This window comes from Neophocaena asiaeorientalis, unplaced genomic scaffold, assembly GCF_003031525.2.
Source record: "Neophocaena asiaeorientalis asiaeorientalis breed wild unplaced genomic scaffold, Neophocaena_asiaeorientalis_V1.1 scaffold36, whole genome shotgun sequence".
NCBI classification, from domain to species: Eukaryota; Metazoa; Chordata; class Mammalia; order Artiodactyla; family Phocoenidae; genus Neophocaena; species Neophocaena asiaeorientalis.
Window position 1 is genome coordinate 8,524,973 of NW_020174149.1, and position 19,704 is coordinate 8,544,676.

Below are 19,704 nucleotides of genomic sequence, written 5' to 3' on the forward strand. Positions count from 1 at the left end.
GTGTCGGAACTGAGTGGGGTGTGGAGGAGAGGCCATCAACAAGAGCGGAGAGGAGGGAGGAGCTGGGCAGCAGGCCCTGGCCTGGGAGATCGGATGCAGTTCCGTGGGGGCCGGGGGCCGGGGGCAGGCCCCGTGTGAAGCCCTGCGTGTCCTGTGCTCTGCTCCAGGATTATTACTACCTGTCGGTGAAGGCCCTGTACACAGTTGGCTACAGCACGTCCCTTGTCACCCTCACCACTGCCATGGTCATCCTGTGTCGTTTCCGGTGAGACCCTGGGCAGCATTCGAGCGAGTGCAGCCCACCCCAGCTCAGAGCCCTTGCTCCATCCCTCCCACCCCCCACTCCTTCCCTGGATGTCGGCTCTGGAAGTCCCTTGGAAGGCATTTCCCCCACGCCCAGGATAAGAGATGGGAAACTTGATCCCAGAGAGGGCAACTGACTTGTCCAGGGCCACACAGCAAGGAAGACCCTGGGCAGGAGACCTACGTTCCTCACTTTATCTTCCTGGTCTAGATAAAGAGAGGCCACAGGAGAGAGTAGGTCACGGGGTAGTGGGGCCAGGTGGCAGGGGCCTGGGAGTGAGCAAGGGTTTAGAGCCTAGGTGGGAAGAAGGGGATGGTCTAGGTGGAGGACCCCCTTGAGACAAAGCCGTGGAGTCGGCCCAAAGCAGACCCTGAGGTGGAGGGTGGAAGGCTGTGGAGTTCCTTACTTCAAAGCCTTTTGCTTCCCTGGCCGCTGGTGTAGGAAGCTGCACTGCACCCGAAACTTCATCCACATGAACCTCTTTGCGTCTTTCATGCTGAGGGCCATCTCCGTCTTCATCAAAGACTGGATCCTCTACGCTGAGCAGGACGGCAACCACTGCTTCATCTCCACTGTGAGTGCGCGGAGCCCTGCCGTCCAGGTGTTTTCCTGCAGGTTAAGGCGTCAACCCCAGTGAACACGGGAACCCAGGAATGACCATGCGGTTACTAGCAGCCAGTGAGACCCCAGCGGGACTTCACTTCCCGTCCCTTGGCCTCTGTGTGTCCTTGGCAGAGCAGTTGAGGAGGGTCGGGTGGAAATGTCAAGTCCCGCTTGACTAGGCTCAGAGAGAGGGCTGGCTTGGCCGCGGGTCGCTTAACCCAAGGTGGAGCCAAGGGGCTGATTGGCTGGGGTTCCCTCCAGACCACCTCCCCAGTTCTGATACATTTGGAGATAAGCAAAAAAGATAGGCTTCGTTGGGGCAGGATGGAAAGAACAGCCCAGAGCACAAGACCTTGACCTGAAAGGGCTCACTTGGAGGGGGATCTGTGAGATTTCTGGGGGGCCAGGGGTGTTCCCCTAACCTATGTGATGCCTGAAACCTCTATTTTACCAAGGAGGCTCCTTGCAGGGTCCTCCTTATTCGCCTCTCCTGTGGGGACTGGGGATGGGATGGGAAAGTCGGGGAGAATGAGCCTGGGGGGAAAAGGGGGTTCCATGTTTTCTGACCTGTGCAGGTCTGCCTCCATGGCAGCTTCGACTCAGACTCATAGGATGCTGCAGTTTTAAACTCTGAATCCAGGAATACTGAGTCTTTCAGACCCATGGGGTGTTTAAGCCCGAGCATGCTTTCAGCTGAAGGGCCCTCAGGATCCTCTCTGGTCCTGCTGAGCTGGATTTTCAGGGTTCGGTGGGGTCTCGTGCCACCCTCCCCCTCCTCGCTCTCCCTGCAGGTGGAATGCAAGGCTGTGATGGTTTTCTTCCACTACTGTGTAGTATCCAACTACTTCTGGCTGTTCATTGAGGGCCTGTACCTCTTCACCCTGCTGGTGGAGACCTTCTTCCCCGAGAGGAGATACTTCTACTGGTACATCCTCATTGGCTGGGGTAGGTCACTGGCTGTCTCCCAGACAGGTTCAGGCCTCATGGCCGGGGATGTCCTTGGTCCTGCCGTCCGGGAGCGTCAGGTCAGAGGAGGGAGGCACTGACCTGCCTCGCAGCTGATGGCACACTCCCAGTTCTTGGATGCTTTCTTGCTCTTCTCGTAGGAAGCCCACTGTCTGATGGAGGGGATATGCTCAAGAGTCCTCCTGAGAGGCGAAGTAGCCCAGGGTTTGGGAGAGACATGGACCCCCAGGAGGCTTGGGTGTGAGGGACAGTTAGGGTCCCCAGGACTCCAGGTCTGAGAGGGAGACATGTCCCATGGGTCGGGACCCCAGCTCTGAGGGGTTCATTGACCCCCAGAAGCCCTAAGTCTGAGGGGGACACTGGGCCTATTGGTTTTCCAGTTATCACGGGGCTCCTTTTCTTGCTCTCCAGGGACCCCAACTGTGTGTGTGTCCGTGTGGGCTGTGCTGAGGCTCTACTTCGATGACACAGGGTGAGTACATGCCCGAGAGCCAGGGCCGGAGCCCCAAGGAGGCTCTTACAGATGGTTGTCAGCGGCTGTCCTGATATCCCATGAACTGTCTCAGGCAAACCATCCAATGCCGGGCATGGCTGTACCACCAGCCCTGGGCAGTGACTGTACCCTGACCCCACTGCGGGTGGACCCACCCAGCCACATCTCAGCCAGGACTCAGTGAGGGAATGTGCAAGGTTTCAGAGTCCTGCTCTGCTTCTGGGCCCAACTCTGAGTGGCTGTTCTCCTTTTAGGGAGGGGAGGAGGAATGTCGAGGGTGAGGTCGCATCCCCCAGAGCCCTAGGTCTGAAGGGGGAACGTGGCCCTTGCCCAGGAGCCCACTGGTGCCCTCACTCCTGGGCTCCAGTCCCTGCCTTGACAGGGGAGCAGAGGGAAGGACCAAGGCACTTGAACCAGGGCTGGGCTTGGGTGTGCAGCCCGCCTGAGAGCTCTCCTTCCAGCCAGCCCCTCCTCAGAGCTGCAGGAGGGGCTGGCTGGAAGGAGATGGTGATGCCCTTCCATCCCTTCCAGCCAGCCAGGAGAGATGATGCCCCCAAGCATCATCTCTCTTCTTTCTGTCTGTCTTGCAGCTGCTGGGATATGAATGACAACACGGCTCTGTGGTGGGTGATCAAAGCCCCTGTGGTTGGCTCCATAATGGTGAGTGTCCTTGGGACAAGAAGCAGGGAAGAAACAGAGGCCTGGGCTGAAAGGCAGGGGAGGAGGAGAAATAAAGAGGTCACCACACAAACCAACCTCCCGTGGCTGTGTTATATTCTGCAAAAAGGACGCACAAGTTATTTAGCTCTTCCGCGAGTGTTGGACATTTATCTTTATCCCATTTTCCCTCATTATGAAAGATGCTACTAGGAACAGTTCTGTGCGTAGTTTTGAAAACGTGTGAATATTTCTTTAGAATTAATCCCCAGAGTAGAATTGCTGGGTCACAAAGGGTATTCCCATGTCATTGTCTGCACTTGTAATTTCAATCATTTAAATTTTTGCACAGCCTTGTGGGAGATAATGGTAGCTTATTGTTTTAATGTGCATTTCTCCATATTGCTAGTGCAACAGAGCATTTTTTTCAAATATTTATTGACAATTTGTTTTTATTCTGGTTATTATCTATTCTTTGCTCATTTTTCTAGTCCAGTTGTTATCTTTCTTACTGTTCGATAGATAGTAACGCTTCATCTGTTATACATGTTGTAAGTATACTTCCAAGATTGCATAATTTTATATAGTCAGACTGTCAGGCTTTCTCATCATGAATTCTGAGCCTTATTTCTTTCTTTTTTTTTTTTTGGCGGCACGCGGACCTCTCACTGTTGTGGCCTCTCCCGTTGCGGAGCACAGGCTCCAGACACGCAGGCTCAGCGGCCATGGCTCACAGGTCCAGCCGCTCTGCGGCATGTGGGATCTTCCTGGACCGGGGCACTAACCCGTGTCCCCTGCATCGGCAGGCGGACTCCCAACCACTGTGCCACCAGGGAAGCACTGAGCCTTATTTCTTGTTTATGGAAGTCTTTCCCAACCTTAAGATATAAAAGTATTTTTAATTGTTTTATAACAATTTTATAGATTGCATTATTACACATATGCCTTTAATCTATCTGAAATTTTATTTCTCTGTCTGATCTGAAATGATAGCTAACCTTATTTTTTTTCCAATGGGTGGACATCCACCCTCTCAGTTCTTTTTATTGAATAGGTCCTTCTTTCTCCATTACGTAGAAATGCCACTTTATCGTAAACACTCAATGTACTCTACTTGTGTTTAGTTCCAGACTTCCTACTCCATGTAACTAATCGATTTGGCTTTTCCTGTGGCAAGTTACTGTAAACTGGCAGCATGTTTTGATATTGGGTGTGCTCATATCCCCTTCCTTATTTTTTCCCCTTCCAAATTTTCTCACACATTTACTTTTTCAGATGGACTTTCAAATTTGTCAAGTTGCAAATTTGTCAAGTTGCAAAAAAAAAAAAGGCTGGTTGAGATTTTTATAGGAACTCCATTGAATTTATAAACAAGTTTGGAGAAGTGGTTTTCTTAAAATATTGAGTCTTCCTTTCCAAGAATATGGCATGCTTCTCCATTTATTCAGTCTTTCTCATAGAGTCATTTTTGACCGTTTTTTTTAGTTGTCTTGTTAGGTTTCCCTTTATGGTGTCTTTCCGTTTGTGCTCGTCTTGTGTCTAGGAATCATTCTTTCGTTAGGTTTTCTAGTGGGTGTATTTGGGCTGGGACTTAGGGAAGCTATTAGTTTTTGTGTATTTTTTTCTTGGTTACCTTTTCAAGCTCTTTTATTGGTTCTTATCCATTTTCAGTTGGTTCTCATGGAAAATTACATGATCTATAAGTGGAAATACATTTTACTTTTCATTTCCAATATTTATACTGTTTATTCCTTGGTTTCTTTGAGGATGGTGTTTGCTATAGTTTGGGGGAGTTACCTTCACTGAATTAGCAAAGTTTCTCTTCTTTTCTTGTTTTAGTGTTTATTTTTTAAAAGTCAGGAATAGGTGTTGAATTTTATCAGATGTGTTCTGGAGACATTAATTGATCATTCCCTTAGTGATGGACATTTATAATATTCCAGTTTATCTTCATGATGAACAGTGTTGTGGTGGATATATTCGTGCATACTCTTGAGTTATGTGTGAATATGCTTTAGAGTAAATCCCAGGAGTGGAATTTCTGGGACAAAGGATGTATACATTTAACACTTTCATGGATATCAAATTGCCTTCCACAGGCAGAGTACGAAAGTGCTCATTTCTTATGTTTTTGTTGATGTTTCCATTACTGAACTATTCACCAATCTTATGTGGTATAAAGGTAGTTCGTTGTTTTAATCTGTTAATGTAACAAATATTAGTAGATTTTTGTTGCATTCCTGACATAAAACCTTTATGACTGTGATCTGTTTGTTCTTTGTTTGTTTTTTTTGTTTGTTCTTTTAATGCACTGCTAAATTCTATCTGTTAATATTTTGTTTATAGTTTTTACATCGTTCTTTGTAAGTTCTCCGGTTTTAGGCGTGTGCGTGGGTGTGTGTGCGCGCACACACTTTCTGTCCTTGTCTAGGTTTTGTACTAGGGTTTTGTTAGCCTCATGGGTAATTTGGGAGGTTTTCTTTTTATTTGCTTTTAAATAATGAAGTAGTATGTAAATTACATCTTCCCTAAGGGTATTTTGAAACTGGCCAGTAAAATTATCTGGGCTGGTGCCTTTTAATGCATAAGTCTTTGAGTACTTTTTAAATTTCTCCTGAGGTCATTGCTCTATTCTGATTTTCTACATGTTGACTTGATTTGATTAATTTATATTTTCCCATTTTGTTTGATTTTTTTTTCCTTGTGATGATTGAAAATATTCTGTACATCTGTTGTCCTCTTTCTCATCCCTAAATGTGCTTAGTTGCATTTTCTCCTTTTGGACTAACATGTGCAGTTAACAGTATTTACTGTGCTAAATCCCGGGTACTGATTAGACACTGAGCATGCAGTAGAAAGCAAGACTGACAGAACCCTGCCCTCTGGAGGAGGCTTTACCATTCTACTTGATCTGTGAAAACAAGCAGAGCAAAACCAAAAAATTTTATTTTTATCGATCAAGTCTACTTTTTTTTTTGTATTTCTTTAATGATTTTTTTTTTTTTTTTTTTGCGGTATGCGGGCCTCTCCCTGTTGTGGCCTCTCCCGTTGCGGAGCACAAGCTCCGGACGCGCAGGCTCAGTGGCCATGGCTCACGGACCTAGCCGCTCCGCGGCATGTGGGATCTTCCCAGACCGGGGCACGAACCCGTGTCCCCTGCATCGGCAGGCGGACTCTCAACCACTGCGCCACCAGGGAAACCCTCTTTAATGAGTTTTTATCTTTAACTTCTTTCTTGTATAACTTAAATTTGTGGTACTCTTTCCCTAGATTTTGATTTGAATGGTTAATTATTCTATTTTCAATATTTATTATTTTTTATTAAGTTAGTGTTAGGCTCTCCGTTTCCTCCTTGAGCGCTGCTTTGCTACAGCCAGGTGTTGCTGTGTAGTCGCCTTGTTTCTTTTTATTTGCTCCCCTCCCTCTTCCTTTCTCACCGTAGACACAGCTTCCCACTTTGTTTAGAGAGCTTTTGTCTGAAGGTAAAGGTTATTGCTATCCCCAGGCAGTCCTTTAATTAATAAGGCTTATATGGTTGTCCATTCTGGTTTTCCATATTCAGTGACTCTGGACTTGGCGTTTCTCCAGAGGACAGCTCTCACCTCTGCGATAGCCTCTTCTCTCCTTGGCACTGTAGTTTTTCCATCACCCTGACACTGTTTGCTCTTTCTTTTCCAGAAATTGCTCCCTTTTCTGGCTCACTCATGATCATCTTTGCTATTTCTCGGTCCTCTTATGGCATTCTTCTTCATCTCTCTCTCCTGTCATTTCAGTGATATGGAGGGAGGCTGGGGGGTGAATGAGTGTTCTCATGCTGCCGTCTTAAGATGATAAGCCTAGATGGGGTCTTGACTGGATGGGAGGAGGGCCCTGTTGGGGGAATAACAGACAGTGCAGAGGCCGGGGTGCGGAAAGTCTTTGCTCAAATCATTTTCATCTGGTTTTTCTTTGCTTCTCAGGTTAACTTTGTGCTCTTCATCGGCATCATTGTCATCCTTGTGCAGAAACTTCAGTCTCCAGACATGGGAGGCAACGAGTCCAGCATCTACTTGTAAGTACCATTAGGTGAATGCCATGGTCAAGTCCAACAGGTGTATGGGCCCTGCACACAGGACACAGGAGGAGAAGGCCTGGGTGTCGCTGATGGGGTACCCTAGCATGGGCATTGGCAGGAATTCTTTTGGGTTAAAGTACCTTTAAAATATAGTTGCCCACCTCTCCTTCAGTCATCTTCCATCTCAAGCCTTCTTGCTTTGTGGTCGGGAACATGACCATCTGGGTGTGTGTGCTGTGGAGGCACTTCCGGCCCCGGGGAGGCAGGTTGGTGCCCTGTGATTGGCTGGAGGGGCCAGATAGGCACAGGGAATCTGAGGACAGTCTCTGGCGTGGAAGCCGTGTGTGTTGCGTCCTCAGTTTAAGAAGAGAGCAGGTTAGAAGGAGCTGAGGTGCTCTCGTGGCACCAGAGGGGGCTGGTCCGGCCTCCATCAGAGGCTGCAGCCTGGGGCTCAGAACCTTGATGGGCTGCCCAGTGGACAAGTGGGACGGCAGAGAGACTCGAGCAGAGGGCTCCTCCACCCTGCCATTCTCCCGGAGAGAGGGAGAGGCAGGAACTGCTCAGGGATCAGCGCCAGATCCTTCCCTCAGGCTCCTTGAGGCTTCCCCAGGTCAGCGGAGATCGCCCTTGGTCTCTGTTCAGCCTGGGTGCCTCTCCTGTGATAGTCGCCCTTCCGCTGGCGGCAGGGATTAGCCTAGGGCCTGGTGCCGTCAGGCTTGCTTCTCCCCGCGCATAGGATGGTTACATTGACCGCCCCTCCCCTCCTTCTTTTGGCTCTCCATTTATTGCCCTTTATTTTTTCATGTTTTGGCAAATGTTCACCAACCTTTGCTTATATGTGTATGTTACGTAGCTGAAAATTTTTCATCCACATAAGTCATAAACTCTTGGAGGCCCTGCCCTGATGGGCTGGTAGGGCCAGCTGTCTGCAAGTAGCTGCCCCGGCGAGATCATTCCTGCCTTCTTCTCCAGGAGCCACAAAACAGGGCCCCTCCGCTCCCCTCACCTTTTCTGGTCCAGTGTCAGAAACCACATCCTTACGTCTGGCCTGCTTATCCTGCTTGAGGGTGGCTTGGTTCCCACGCTAGCAGTCACCTCGGGCCTCTGAAGCTGGTGGGTAGCAAAGTCGGCCTTGTCTCTCCTTTGAGCTCTAAGCAACCATGGTTCCCCCAGCTCCTGCCCCACCTTGCTTCCTGGTAGGATCTGTTTCTTCTTCTGAGGTCCCTGGCACCTCTCCTCTGGGGCCTCTCCTAGCTTCCCCTCACTCTGCCTGTGCAGGGTCATACATGGTGGCTCAGCTGCAGCCTGAGTAAGGACCCTCTGTTGACCCCCGGACATACTTTACCAGCTTGGACATCCCTCCCCAGGCAGCAAGAACCCCAGGGTCTGGAGGGAGGGAAGTGTGGAGCCAGGGTTTTCAAGGTAAATTGTAGACTGGGAGCTGTAGAGTCTTGTCAGGCCTTCCTAATGCATAGATAAGAACCATCTGTAATTAGCACAGGGTTTATACATTTAAGTACAAACGTTTAAAGAACCAGCTGCAGGCATGCCTCGTTTTATCACGCTTCACTTTACTGTGCTTCGCAGTTATTGCTTTTATTACAAACTAAAGGTTTGTGACAACCTTGTGTTGAACAAGTCTGTCAGCCCCATTTTTCCAATAGCATTTGCTCACTTCGTGTCTCTGCATCGCATTCTGGTAATTCTCGCAATATGTCAAACCTCCTCATTCTTATGGTTGTGGTGCTCTGTGATCAGTGATCTTTGTTACTACTATGGCCCACTGAAGGCTCAGATGATTAGCATTTTTTAGCAATGAAGTGTTTTCAAATTAAGGTGTGTACTTTTTTTTAGACATTTTGCTGTTGCACACTTAACAGGCTACAGGACAGTGTAAACATAACCCTTATATGCACTGGGAAATCACAAAATTGATGTGAGTTGCTTTATTGCAATATTCGCTTTATTGCGGTATTCGCTTTATTGCTGTGGTCTGGAACCGAACCCACAATATCTCAGGGGTATGGCTGTAGTTGGTTTACTCTTTTTTTGTGGTACGCGGGCCTCTCACTGTTGTGGCCTCTCCCGTTGCGGAGCACAGGCTCCGGACGCGCAGGCTCAGCGGCCATGGCTCACGGGCCCAGCCGCTCCGCGGTATGTAGGAACTTCCCGGACCGGGGCGCGAACCTGTGTCCCCTGCATCGGCAGGCGGACTGTCAACCACTGCGCCACCAGGGAAGCTCTGGTTTACTTTTATCATGTAAAAAATCCCCCTCAAATCTCAGCACATTTTTTTTTTTGAGAGAAATCTAAACTTGTGCTCGTCTCAAGCCCCAAAGATTAAACCTCAGGTGGATGTGGTCTGCAAGCCAGGTGGGAGGGCTGACACAGGACAAGGGATCAGCTTGATCCCATTAAATGCAGCATCATGCTTGAGTGTTTCTAGGGTCCAGGAGACCCTACTGGTGAAAGTGAGGGGCATTCAAAGTGGCCATGCCGCGAAGAACTGCAGAGCATTTAAAAACACTTGCCATTCAGTACGTGCACGTTTAACGCCCACGTGGCAAATCTGGATTAACTATAATCCCCATTTTACAGCCAAGGGAACTAGTTATCAGTGAAGTTAGATGAATCCAGCAGGAAAGAGTGAAGCCATAGCCACAGTGCAGGCAGACCCTTGACTTCAAACTCGACTGCACCATCATTTCTACCCTCAGAGACTTTACAGACAAGAAGATAGTGTTAAACAAGGCTTCCTGGAAGGAGAGGCCCTAGTGGGTTCCAGCCTTGTAAAAAACTGCCCCACCTGGAGTGCTTTGAGCTGGGAGGTGTCTGCTGCAAGTGGGGAAGTGGGTAGACAATGGGGGGCATTAAAAAAGGGGCATGACATGGTAGGAGAGGGAGATTTCGGGGCTGCGTCCGAGTCCCCTTGGGTCAACAGAGTTATGTGTTGGGCTGATATCCCTTCATATCTGCCCACAACAGCTTTCCGGGTTTTTCCTGTTTCCAGAACAAATTTAAGCCTGGGCATCCCCTAGAAAGCCCGAGAGGACCCCCTGCCTGTGCCCTCAGACCAGCATTCACTCCCCTTCCTGTAGGTTGGTTCCAGCTGCTCAGATGATAAGGGTTTGTCCTCCTCCCTAGACCAAGACGGCGCTCCCAACCCAGCCGCAGAGGGACCTGTTGGGGCCTGAGGCTCTGGCAGGGGGACAGTGGCCCTGAGCCACCTCCATTCTCTCACTGGCTGGTAGAAGGAGTGGCTGGGCTCAGGACTTGGGCAGTGGCCAGGCATGGAGTGTGGGCCTGGGTCGGGGCTAAGCCTGCGCTTAGGCTCGACTTGGTTTGGGGCAGATGGTTTGGGCTCAGGCCCATTCTGGGGTAAGGTTAGCCTGCCTTGTCTTGGGGACCAGAGTTTACCTCTGTGAGAAGCCAACTGGTTGAGAAACAGGAGGGTGAGGTTTCAGGGCAGACACTGATTGTGCTGAGAGCATCTCAGGCCTGGCCCTGCAGTGAGCTGGCTTTATTCCCAGTGCTCTCCCTGCTGCAAGATGGGCATTGGGAGCTGCCTCTTGGGTCTGGGGTCGGGGAGGGAAACCCCATCTGTATTTCCCTCAGGCATCCCACAGAGCAGGTCCCCGCGGCACCTTGGGGTAAAGGAAGGAGAACAGACACCGTGATGTATTGGGTTGGCCAAAAAGTTTGTTCAGGTTTTTTCCGTAAGATGTTACCCGAACGAACTTTTGGGCCAACCCGATAGCATATAGCTCAGCAGGGCTGTGACCTACCCAGTGTCGGAGGGATGACGTTCACCTCTGAAGACAGACTCTTCCATGTCTAGGCAGAAGTGCAGCCGGGAAGCCCTCAGCCCACAGCCTAAGGCTCTCAGTTCACATGGGGCTCTATCTTCTCCTTCCAAAGCACTCTCTCCCTTGCCTGGGAGCACCCTATCCTCTCAGCTCCTGTTAGAGATTGGCAGTAGGGAATGTTTGCCCCCATTTTGCAGGTGGAGAAACTGAAGTCCAGAGAAGGAAAGTGGCAACACCTAAAATCAGCAAGTCAGTGGTCAAATGAAGCTTTGAGCTCAGGTGCCCCGACCCCCAGGTCAGGCCAGGGGCACTGAGGGCTGGCTGGTCCTCAGTTGCGGGGGAGAAGGAGGGTGGGCAGGGAAACTCCAAGATCTGCTGAACTGGGCTGCTGCCTGGCGTACCAGTGTGGTGGGGAGTGCCTCCCTGGGGACTGGGCTGGGGCTCTGGGGGTACACAGCATCTTAGCACCAGGAGGGACCCTATGGAGAATGTTTAGCTCAGGTCACAACATTCTGTGGGCCTGCCGAGTGTCCAGTGCTATGCCGACCACTAGGAGCAGGGTGAAATAGACAGGGGTGCTGCCCACAAAGGGCTCCCCTGCAGGGGTCTCTGTCTAGCATCCAGGGGCCACAGCCCAGGCAGCCTCGCACGCAAAAGACACCGCAGTGTTCATGGAGTTTCGCTTGAGACCAAAGCAGGGTCAGAAGAAACCATGTACTGCATCCCTGGGTTGTAGATGGGCTGGAAGTGGCTTTGACCTTCCTGCAGACACACAGCAAAACTTTGGCAGAGTCAGGCCTGGGAGCCAGGGCTCCCTGACTTGCAGATGTGGGTGTGAGCTGTGCACCTGCTGTGGGGTTCTCCAAGCAGCCTCCATCCGCTACCCTTGTCTGAGTTTCTTGTCCTCCCTTGGATCCAAGTGAGAACTGAGCTGATCAGCCAGCCTAGGTTTATCTCTTCCTGTTGATTGCATTTCTTTTCTGTTTTTCACTAACAAGTGACTTTTCAGAGATTCTGACGTCTTTCTTTCTCATGCCTGTCTCTCGCTTTTCTGCCACCCCTTTTCCTTTTTGTTTCTTTTCACTGGATCCTTTTGAACGGTCATTGGAGGTTTGGGGAAAGGGGGTCTCTGAGGAGAACAACTGAAGCTTTAGAGTTTGGGTGTGCAGGAAGTGACATCTGAGGTTTGGGCTCTTGGGCTCCTGGACCCTGATTTCTGTGATTTCCAGGCCAAGGTTGAGGGGTCAGGCCACTGGCTGTAGGAGAGAGTAGTCAACCTTTCAATCTGGGCAAGGTAGAGAATAAATTTGAAGACTAGAATGGCTTCCATTCCTGAATACCCAATTAAGCTCTTTTAATTATTGAGGAGAACATACTTGTATGTGTCCATCTGTCTCTTTGTATGTGTACAAAACAGACCTTTGACGTTTCATTGAGGCACGTGAAAAACTTCTCAAATACATGACTTCCTCACAACAGTGTTCCTGGAATTTTGATTTGCAGGTGGAGCACCTAGGGATGTTGTTAAAATGCAGCAGGTCTGAGCCAGCCACTGAAATTCTGCATTTCTAAGAAGCTCTCAGGTGGTACTGATCCTGCTGGTCTGGGTAGCAGAGCATCATAGCATCCGTCATCTGTATAATGGTTCACTAGTGCCCATCTCACAGTCTGGTGTGAATTGAAACATGTTGTTAATTAAATGAGAGAACCACAGACATAACTGAGGCAAGGATGCTGGGTGGACCTCGGCTTGCCCCATCTTTGAAGTGTGTGATTCACATGTTCGCCTCAGCAAAATGACGTGTCACTACATGTCAAGGACCTTCAGACTTACTCTTAAAAGAGTGGGAATCGCAAATCATGAATCCATGAATGCCAGAGGTCTGGCCTCTTTGTGCGTATCTGTTCTTATTTGCATCCGACCCCCTCAGGTTGATCAGTTCGCCAGCAGCTACTAGGAGCTCCGCCACACGGTGCCTGAGGAGGGGGTGTGAAATGGGCACCTCTTCTGCAGTCTGACGAGATGGCACAGCTCTTACTCCATTTCTTCCATGTTTGTCAGAGATGGAGACAAATGAGTTGTGCCGACCCAAGCACAAGCAGGTGGAGATTGAGCCTGAGACCTCTCTGAGGAGGCAGAGCTCTGTGTCTCGCCCAGTGCCAGGTAGAGCTGGACGGGCATCCTGGGCCCACCTGTGGGTGTCTCCTTAAGGTGACTCGTTTCCGCAGGCAGCGGGGCAGAGCCCGAAAGGTGCTCTCTCAGCCTTCAGCCCCTGCCCTCTGAACTTCTATCGAGAAGGCTAGCCAGCACTGTGCAGTAGAACTCTGGGCAGTGTTGGCAATGCCCCAGACCTGTGCTGTCCAGCCCAGGAACCGCTAGCTGCCTGTGGCTGCCGAGCCCTTGTAGTGTGGCTCAGGCAACCCAAGAAGTGGATTTTTCACTTAATTTTAACTTACATGGTGGATGTGTAGTGTTTCATGGGTCTGCTCCATCCATCCTGCCTCTGCTCCCCTTAGGCCCACACTGAGGTACCCGGGGGCTCGGTCAGAGGAAGGTGCGGGAGGGGAGGGTGGAGGGACGACCAGTGGGTGCTCCAGCTGGTTTTCACAAGCAAGTGCAGAAATGACCTGATTCCAGGGCTGGGCCAGCGTGAGGTCCATGGCGTGAGTTTCCAGCTGCCCATCTTGCTGAGGGATCTCCGTCAAGGCCATGCTCTGTGCCTGGAGCTGACTCTGGAGACAGTTCCTGGTCCCCTGCGTGAGCCCCAGTCAGGCCCCACCTTCCAAACACACGTGTTCCCTCCCTCCCGTACCCCACCACCTGTCGGTTTCCCAGTGTGAGGGCTCGCGTGTACCTGTGCGTCCATGCACACGCGTATATATGTAGAGGTGTGTATTTCTGCGTCCAGAGCTGACCACGTCTCGGCCCTTGGCTTCCTCCTTCTCCTCCACGTGACGCCCCGGCCCTGTCTCTCTCTGCACCCTGGGCCTCTCTGCCCGCCCTGTGGGCCGTGTCGCCCTAAGTCCCACCTCAGTTTCTCGTTGCCCAGTGCCCGCGGCTGAAGTAATGCGCGTCTTGTCACACCCAGCAGCTGCGTGCAGAAATGCTACTGCAGGCCACAGCGGGCTCAGCAGCACCCTTGCAAGATGTCAGAACTGTCCACCATTACTCTGTAAGTGTGCGTGGCGTGGCTGCCGCTGGGTGTTCTGGACGGGAGGGGGACGCATGCTGCCGCTGCCACCGCCCAGAGCTTGCGTCCGCCCAGGCTGGAGGAGAGCAGGGAGCGAGCCTGTGCCTCCAGCCCCAAGCCCTTTCCCAGCTGTTGCATGTTGACATCTGTGTGTCTTGTGAGTTCTCTGCAACCTCGTGGCCTGGGGCAGGAGGGGAGGTTGCGGGCATGGGGCTGTGGCCACTGTGGAGCAGCTGGGGCGCGGCCGATGCTGAGCAGGAAGCAGCTTTGAAGCCTCTGCCGCTGCTGCTGTCCTGACGTGTGGTCTTCCGCAAATCCCCACGTCTCTGGGTTTCAATCTTTGTAACTGCCAAATTATTTCTAAGGGCCTTGAGCTTGAGTTCATTTAGGCTGTCCTCCTGCAGGGGGCGGGGCCCTCACCCCACACACCTCACTCCCACCGAACATGCTGAGTGGCTGACTCCCCACACAAGCCTATTAGGTGGGTACTTGTATTATCCTCATTTTACAGGTGAGGAAACTGAAGCGCAGAGAGGTGAAATGACTCGCTCGAGGCCACACGGTTGGCAGGGTGAGGATTTGAACCCAGGGAGTCCTAAGCACTAGTCCCTGGGGCATCTCTTGCTGGAGCCTCAGCTCCAACTTGGACATCCCTTTAAGTGGGGGAGCCCACTGGAATTCGGGGGGCTCTGACCGTTGGAGCTCTTCTTTGTACTCTTTAGGCCTCTTCTGCCCGGTGATGCCTCCTTGGGGCAGGAAGACGGAGGCTAAGGCCCTGTGCCGTGGTCTCTCTGGGTTAACCAGATCGTAGCGTTGAGTCTGTGACTTCTCAACGCGGGGTTCCAAGGTTCACACCATATGTTCCCAGCCCAAGGCCTCCGAAGGACAGAGGTCCTCGGACTCTGAGACCCAGTGACTTCCTCACCTGCCTCCACTGTCCCATCTACCAAAAGGAGTCAGGGGGGTGCCCTGGGTCCCTGGCAGAAGTCCCTGATTATTCCTGGGCTGCACTGGGGCCACAGGGGAGGGAAGGCGTTGCCCTTGGACTATACTGTGGGACGCCCTGCTGCATTCGCCACATCTGCCTGGGGCCGGGAAGGGCCTGAAAGGTTGTGTTTCTCACGTACCAAACCTGTCCCATCCACCACCACCACGGAAGCTGGAGAAGTCTGGCCTTTCGGTTTCCAGGGCACTTTTCAAACGTCAGGGGCAGATCCCTGGAAACAGATCCATTCTGGGGAGAGGAGGCAAGAAGGCAGGGACCGTGGCACATCCCAGGGCTGCCTTCCCTCCTCAGCTTCTTGAGTTAAGCTGCTCTTTTAAAGTAACCCCTTTAGGCAGGGTCACAGAGGCCCCCGCCAGATGTCCACACGCCTGCGTCTCCAGGCCACTGTCCTCTTCTTTTTGGACTTTCATCCTCCAGCCGGCACTTCCCGCTGCCCTCTGGGTGCCTGGAGATGAGCACGAGCGGGACCTGGGCTCCCAGGTGTTCATCCCGGGCCCGTGTGGTCGTCCCTTCATGGACGCACACTTTCCGAATGTGAGCCCTGTGCATGGCGTGTGCTGGCCAGGGCAGATGACAGTTAAGTGAGGTCCCGTGCCTGCCTTCAGAGAGCCACATCCGAGAGAGGACAGACAGATGAGAGGCTAGACCACTCCCAAACTCAGCTGGGCTCTGAGTGGGAGCCCGTCAGATCCTGTTGGCGCCCGCTCTGGTCCAGGCACCCCCAGGTCCTGTAGAATGGGCAGTCAGTGAGCACGGGGAGGATTGGTGGGCACTGGGCACTCGAGGGGCTGTTTCCTTCCGGGACTGAGCCTTGGTCCACCTGAAGGTCTCCCCAGGCTATTCCTTCCCCTTCCGCTGTGTCTCCTCCCCTGCTTTTCTTTCTTCCCCTTCCCCATCCTTTCCTTCTCGGTAAGCCAAGGGCATCACTCAGACTCAACGGATTCTTCTTCTCCTGAAATCCGGAGGCCCCACATTCAGTAGAACATTCTCTCCCAGAAAGGCTGGGATGGGAAAGAGGGAGGGAGGGGCACACGGTGTGACTGCCCCAAGTCAAACGGCCACCCCCGTACCCCGCTGCCCGAGCTCTGCTAGGAGGGCCCAGGGGGCGGACTGCACCTGTAAGGCGGGGCTGGCTCTTCCAGGAGATCCAAAGGGAGCCAGTCTGCTGGGGTGGGCAGAGACGGGGTCCCCCCTTTTGGAGACCATCTGGGAGCCGCCCTCCCCCCGGAGCAGGACCCACAAAGAGCACGTCGCCATGCCTACTCTTGATGTTTTCCCGTGGCTTCTGTTCCCCACCCTCTCAGACAAGAGCCCCTCCCCACTGGGCCCAGGAGCCAGTTGCAGTCAGAGGAACCTCAGAAGAGCTGGCCTCAGAGAGTACTGAGGTCCCTTGGGCCGTTTCTCCCTTGCCCGTTCTACTCCCACCTGAGCAGACAGCCTTTGCTCCCCCGACTCAGTTTCCCAGGTGGCAGGTTCCTCCTGCCAGACGGTGATTGTTTATGCTCGGAGTCAGTAAACCCTTCCTGGGACCCCTCCCATGTCTCTCCTTCTGTGGTCTACCCAATGTTCCCCACCCGCCTCCCTGTCATCAGCGCCTCTCCATCACTCTCCACGAGCATGCCTGGCTAGCCCCAGACTCAGGAAAGCCGACTGTCTCTGTGGTTCCCTAGGGGCTGCTCCTTCCAGGCACAGGGAGCTGCTTTTCAGAGCAGGAGAATACTTGTTTTGCTTGAGGACACCTTGTGTTGTCCTTCCAAATCCCATCCCAGGGTTTTGCCCCGACTTCACTTTTCCCAAAGGTTTCGCACCTCCCAAAAAGGGTCTGTGTAAGTCACATACTCACATGTGCATGTTTAGTGGTTGTACGGGATACTGGCATGGCCTAGAGGGATGGGTGCCCTGCAGACAGGGGGTTGTCTCCCCAGCGCTTTCCAGGGAGTTCTGGAAGCCTGGGCTCTGTTGGCTGCCATCTCCCCCAGGCCCCACGCACCGGGAGAGAATCCTGAGGGAGCCCATGGATAGGGGCCCCAGCTCCGGGGGAGAGTAGGGGCTGGGACTGGGCTTCTCTGCCCTGCATGGCTCTGGCCCCAAGCCCTGGCAGCCCCCGGAGCAGAGGTTTTGCTCTTTCCCCACAGACGGCTCGCCCGGTCCACCCTGCTGCTCATCCCACTATTTGGAATCCACTACACGGTCTTTGCTTTCTCCCCAGAGGACGTCAGCAAGAGGGAGAGACTTGTGTTTGAGCTGGGGCTGGGCTCCTTCCAGGTAGGTGTGGTGTGTGTGGAGGGCAGAACTCATGGGGAGCCAGGGCCCTGGCCTCTACCTTGTTGGTGGTTTTACGTCTTTAACCTATTCTAGGTTCCACCTCTGGAATAATAGGACTAGATTAGAAGGGAGCTGGGAGAGCCCTTTCTACTGTCCGCCCTCTAGGCTCCCACGAGAAGACAAGCTGTTATTTTCTTGTTGCTGCCGCGTCCGGGTGTCCTGAACCAGGCCTCCCTTGGGCGATCAAAGGCGGCAGCTCCCCGCCCCTCACCATCGGCCCTGGGGGTGGGCAGAGTGGCCTCAAGAGACCTCTTTGACTTCAGCCTGTAGAACATGCACCCCGTGAGTGCTGGAGCTTTGTCTTACCCAGCACAGGATCTGGTCACAGGGAGCTGAATGAGCTGAACAGGGGGATGAACAAACAGATACGTAAATAAGCGATCCAGGGGATGAGGGAGCCAGAGACTAGTAAGTCCATGCATGAAGGAGTCAGTAAACGGGGCTGTAAATGAGTGAGTGAAGGGGTGAGTGAGTCAGTGCGAGGATGCGTAGTGAGTAAATGAACAGGTGGGCGCGTGAGTGGGGCAGTGAAGGTGGTGGGTGGCTCCCTTGAAAGTCCCCAGGATAGAGCGCCTCTCCCTAGCCCAGCTGTTTAGAGGAGTATTTGACCTCGATGGTCTCAAAGTTATTCTGTGTATCTGACCGGACTCTCTCCCTTGCCCCATTTTAATTCAAGGCCATTTTACCTGTTCGGGTTCTTAGCCTGGGAAGGCTGGGAGGTTTGTTGACGTAAGCCCCAGCCTGGGGGTCAGAGCCTGGGCTTCCTGTCTCAGCACAAGAATTCTAAATGCACAGAATATAAGTCAAGAATGTGTGTAGAAGAGCCGAGCACCTACTCTGCCCCAGGCACTTCTGTGGTGTTCTGTGTGTTCTGCGTACAAGGGTGTCTGGCCGCGGGAGGGTGGAGTGGGGAGGTGGTGGTGGATACAGACAGGACTGCTCTGTCCTGTAGGACTGCTGCCCTCAGGGGGCCTGCGGGCTGGCTGGGGAGCCCAGAGGACACTCTGGGGCGTGCAGGGAAGGCCTCCTCTAGAACGTGGGTTAGAGCTGGCCCTTGGGAATGGGAAGGATTTGACCAAGGGAATGTGAGATCCAAAGCCAGGGTTGTCAGTGGGAGGGAATGCCCCCGCCAGCCACTTGGCTTCATGGATGTGGCCATCCTGGTGAAACAGAACTTTTCCCATCTTACCGCGGATTCCCAGGCAGGTGCCTGCATTCAGATCATCTTAGTTTTCTGCTTCCTGCTGTCACTCGCTGCTCCTGCGGCCTCCCACACACTCCCGGTGGAGGGCTCCTTGCTGGCATTCTCAGGTTTTGTTTGTCTTCTCTCCCTAGGGCTTTGTGGTGGCTGTTCTCTACTGTTTTCTGAACGGGGAGGTAAGATCCTGGCCTTCTTAGCAGTGGAGGTACAGCTTGCTGGGGAGCAGACAGGGCTGTGGCCTGCTGGGCGCACAGGGCTGATCCTCCCGACCTACAGGAGGGGGCCGGCAGCCGTGCTGGCGTCTCCTGACGGCCTCCACCCTGTGCCAGATTCTCTCCCGCTTTGCCTGCTGTGCAGCTGAGGCCCAGCCTCCGGAGCCGAGCTCCCTCCATAAAGGCACCAACTGTTGAGTGCAGACCCACCTGGGAGGGCTCTCACCAGAAGACACACCTTAGTCAGGGCGAACCGAAAGTGAGGAAGGACAAGGCACAGGAAATGGTACATACAGTTTCTGAGGCAGGTGATGGGCAGGGGTGCTGAGTGGGGAGCTATCCAAAGTTCAGCCCTGCCCCCAGCAGGCCGGCCTGCCTGCCCAAACCCATCCCCTGTAAGAGCGGGACTTGAGGGACCCTGGGGAGCGGCTTGGAGCCTTCTAGTAATGCTCCATTTCCAGGCCTGTTAGGGTGAGGCTTTTGAGCAGAGTGCAGAACAGAGATGCTGAGATGGGGATGGGGGCTGAATGGGTGGATGGCTTTGGAGAGCGGGCAGAAGTCATTGCACCAAGTGCTTGGGCCTTGGCTGGGTGACCATGGCAGGCTTCCTCCTCTTCTTGCATCTGAGAAATAAGAAGATTAGCTCAGACCACCTACAGAAGGGTCAGATAAGGGTAGATGTGGAGAGGCAGACAGGGCCCTGCAGGGAGTGGCTGGGAGACACAAGAAGTCGGAGTACAAGTAGCTTGTCAGGACCGATGGTGGAAGTGGGAGCCGGAACTGGAGGTGGAGGGTGCCTGCACCGCACAAAAGTGCTGGCAAAGGGGGTGGGTATGTGGACGCTGAAACTGGGCATGCCCTGCGCGCACCATGCTAGCAGCAACAC

The 19,704-nt window shown here is 52.8% G+C and overlaps 1 protein-coding gene across 5 annotated transcripts in view; it reads left to right on the forward strand.

Annotated features, from left to right (window-relative positions):
* The window catches only part of ADCYAP1R1 (ADCYAP receptor type I), a 38,822-nt gene that overhangs the window by 17,777 nt on the left and 1,341 nt on the right, over window positions 1-19,704 (forward strand). For 2 of the 5 annotated variants that reach the window (XM_024755017.1, XM_024755016.1), the window contains 8 exons: window positions 168-265; window positions 746-878; window positions 1,699-1,852; window positions 2,285-2,345; window positions 2,957-3,026; window positions 6,983-7,074; window positions 17,216-17,345; window positions 18,741-18,782. In XM_024755017.1, coding sequence (XP_024610785.1) covers window positions 168-265; window positions 746-878; window positions 1,699-1,852; window positions 2,285-2,345; window positions 2,957-3,026; window positions 6,983-7,074; window positions 17,216-17,345; window positions 18,741-18,782 — 780 coding nt within the window. Of the gene's footprint in view, window positions 1-167; window positions 266-745; window positions 879-1,698; window positions 1,853-2,284; window positions 2,346-2,956; window positions 3,027-6,982; window positions 7,075-13,972; window positions 14,057-17,215; window positions 17,346-18,740; window positions 18,783-19,704 lie in introns of all 5 variants that reach the window. The other 3 variants (XM_024755012.1, XM_024755015.1, XM_024755013.1) reach the window with 3 other exon arrangements.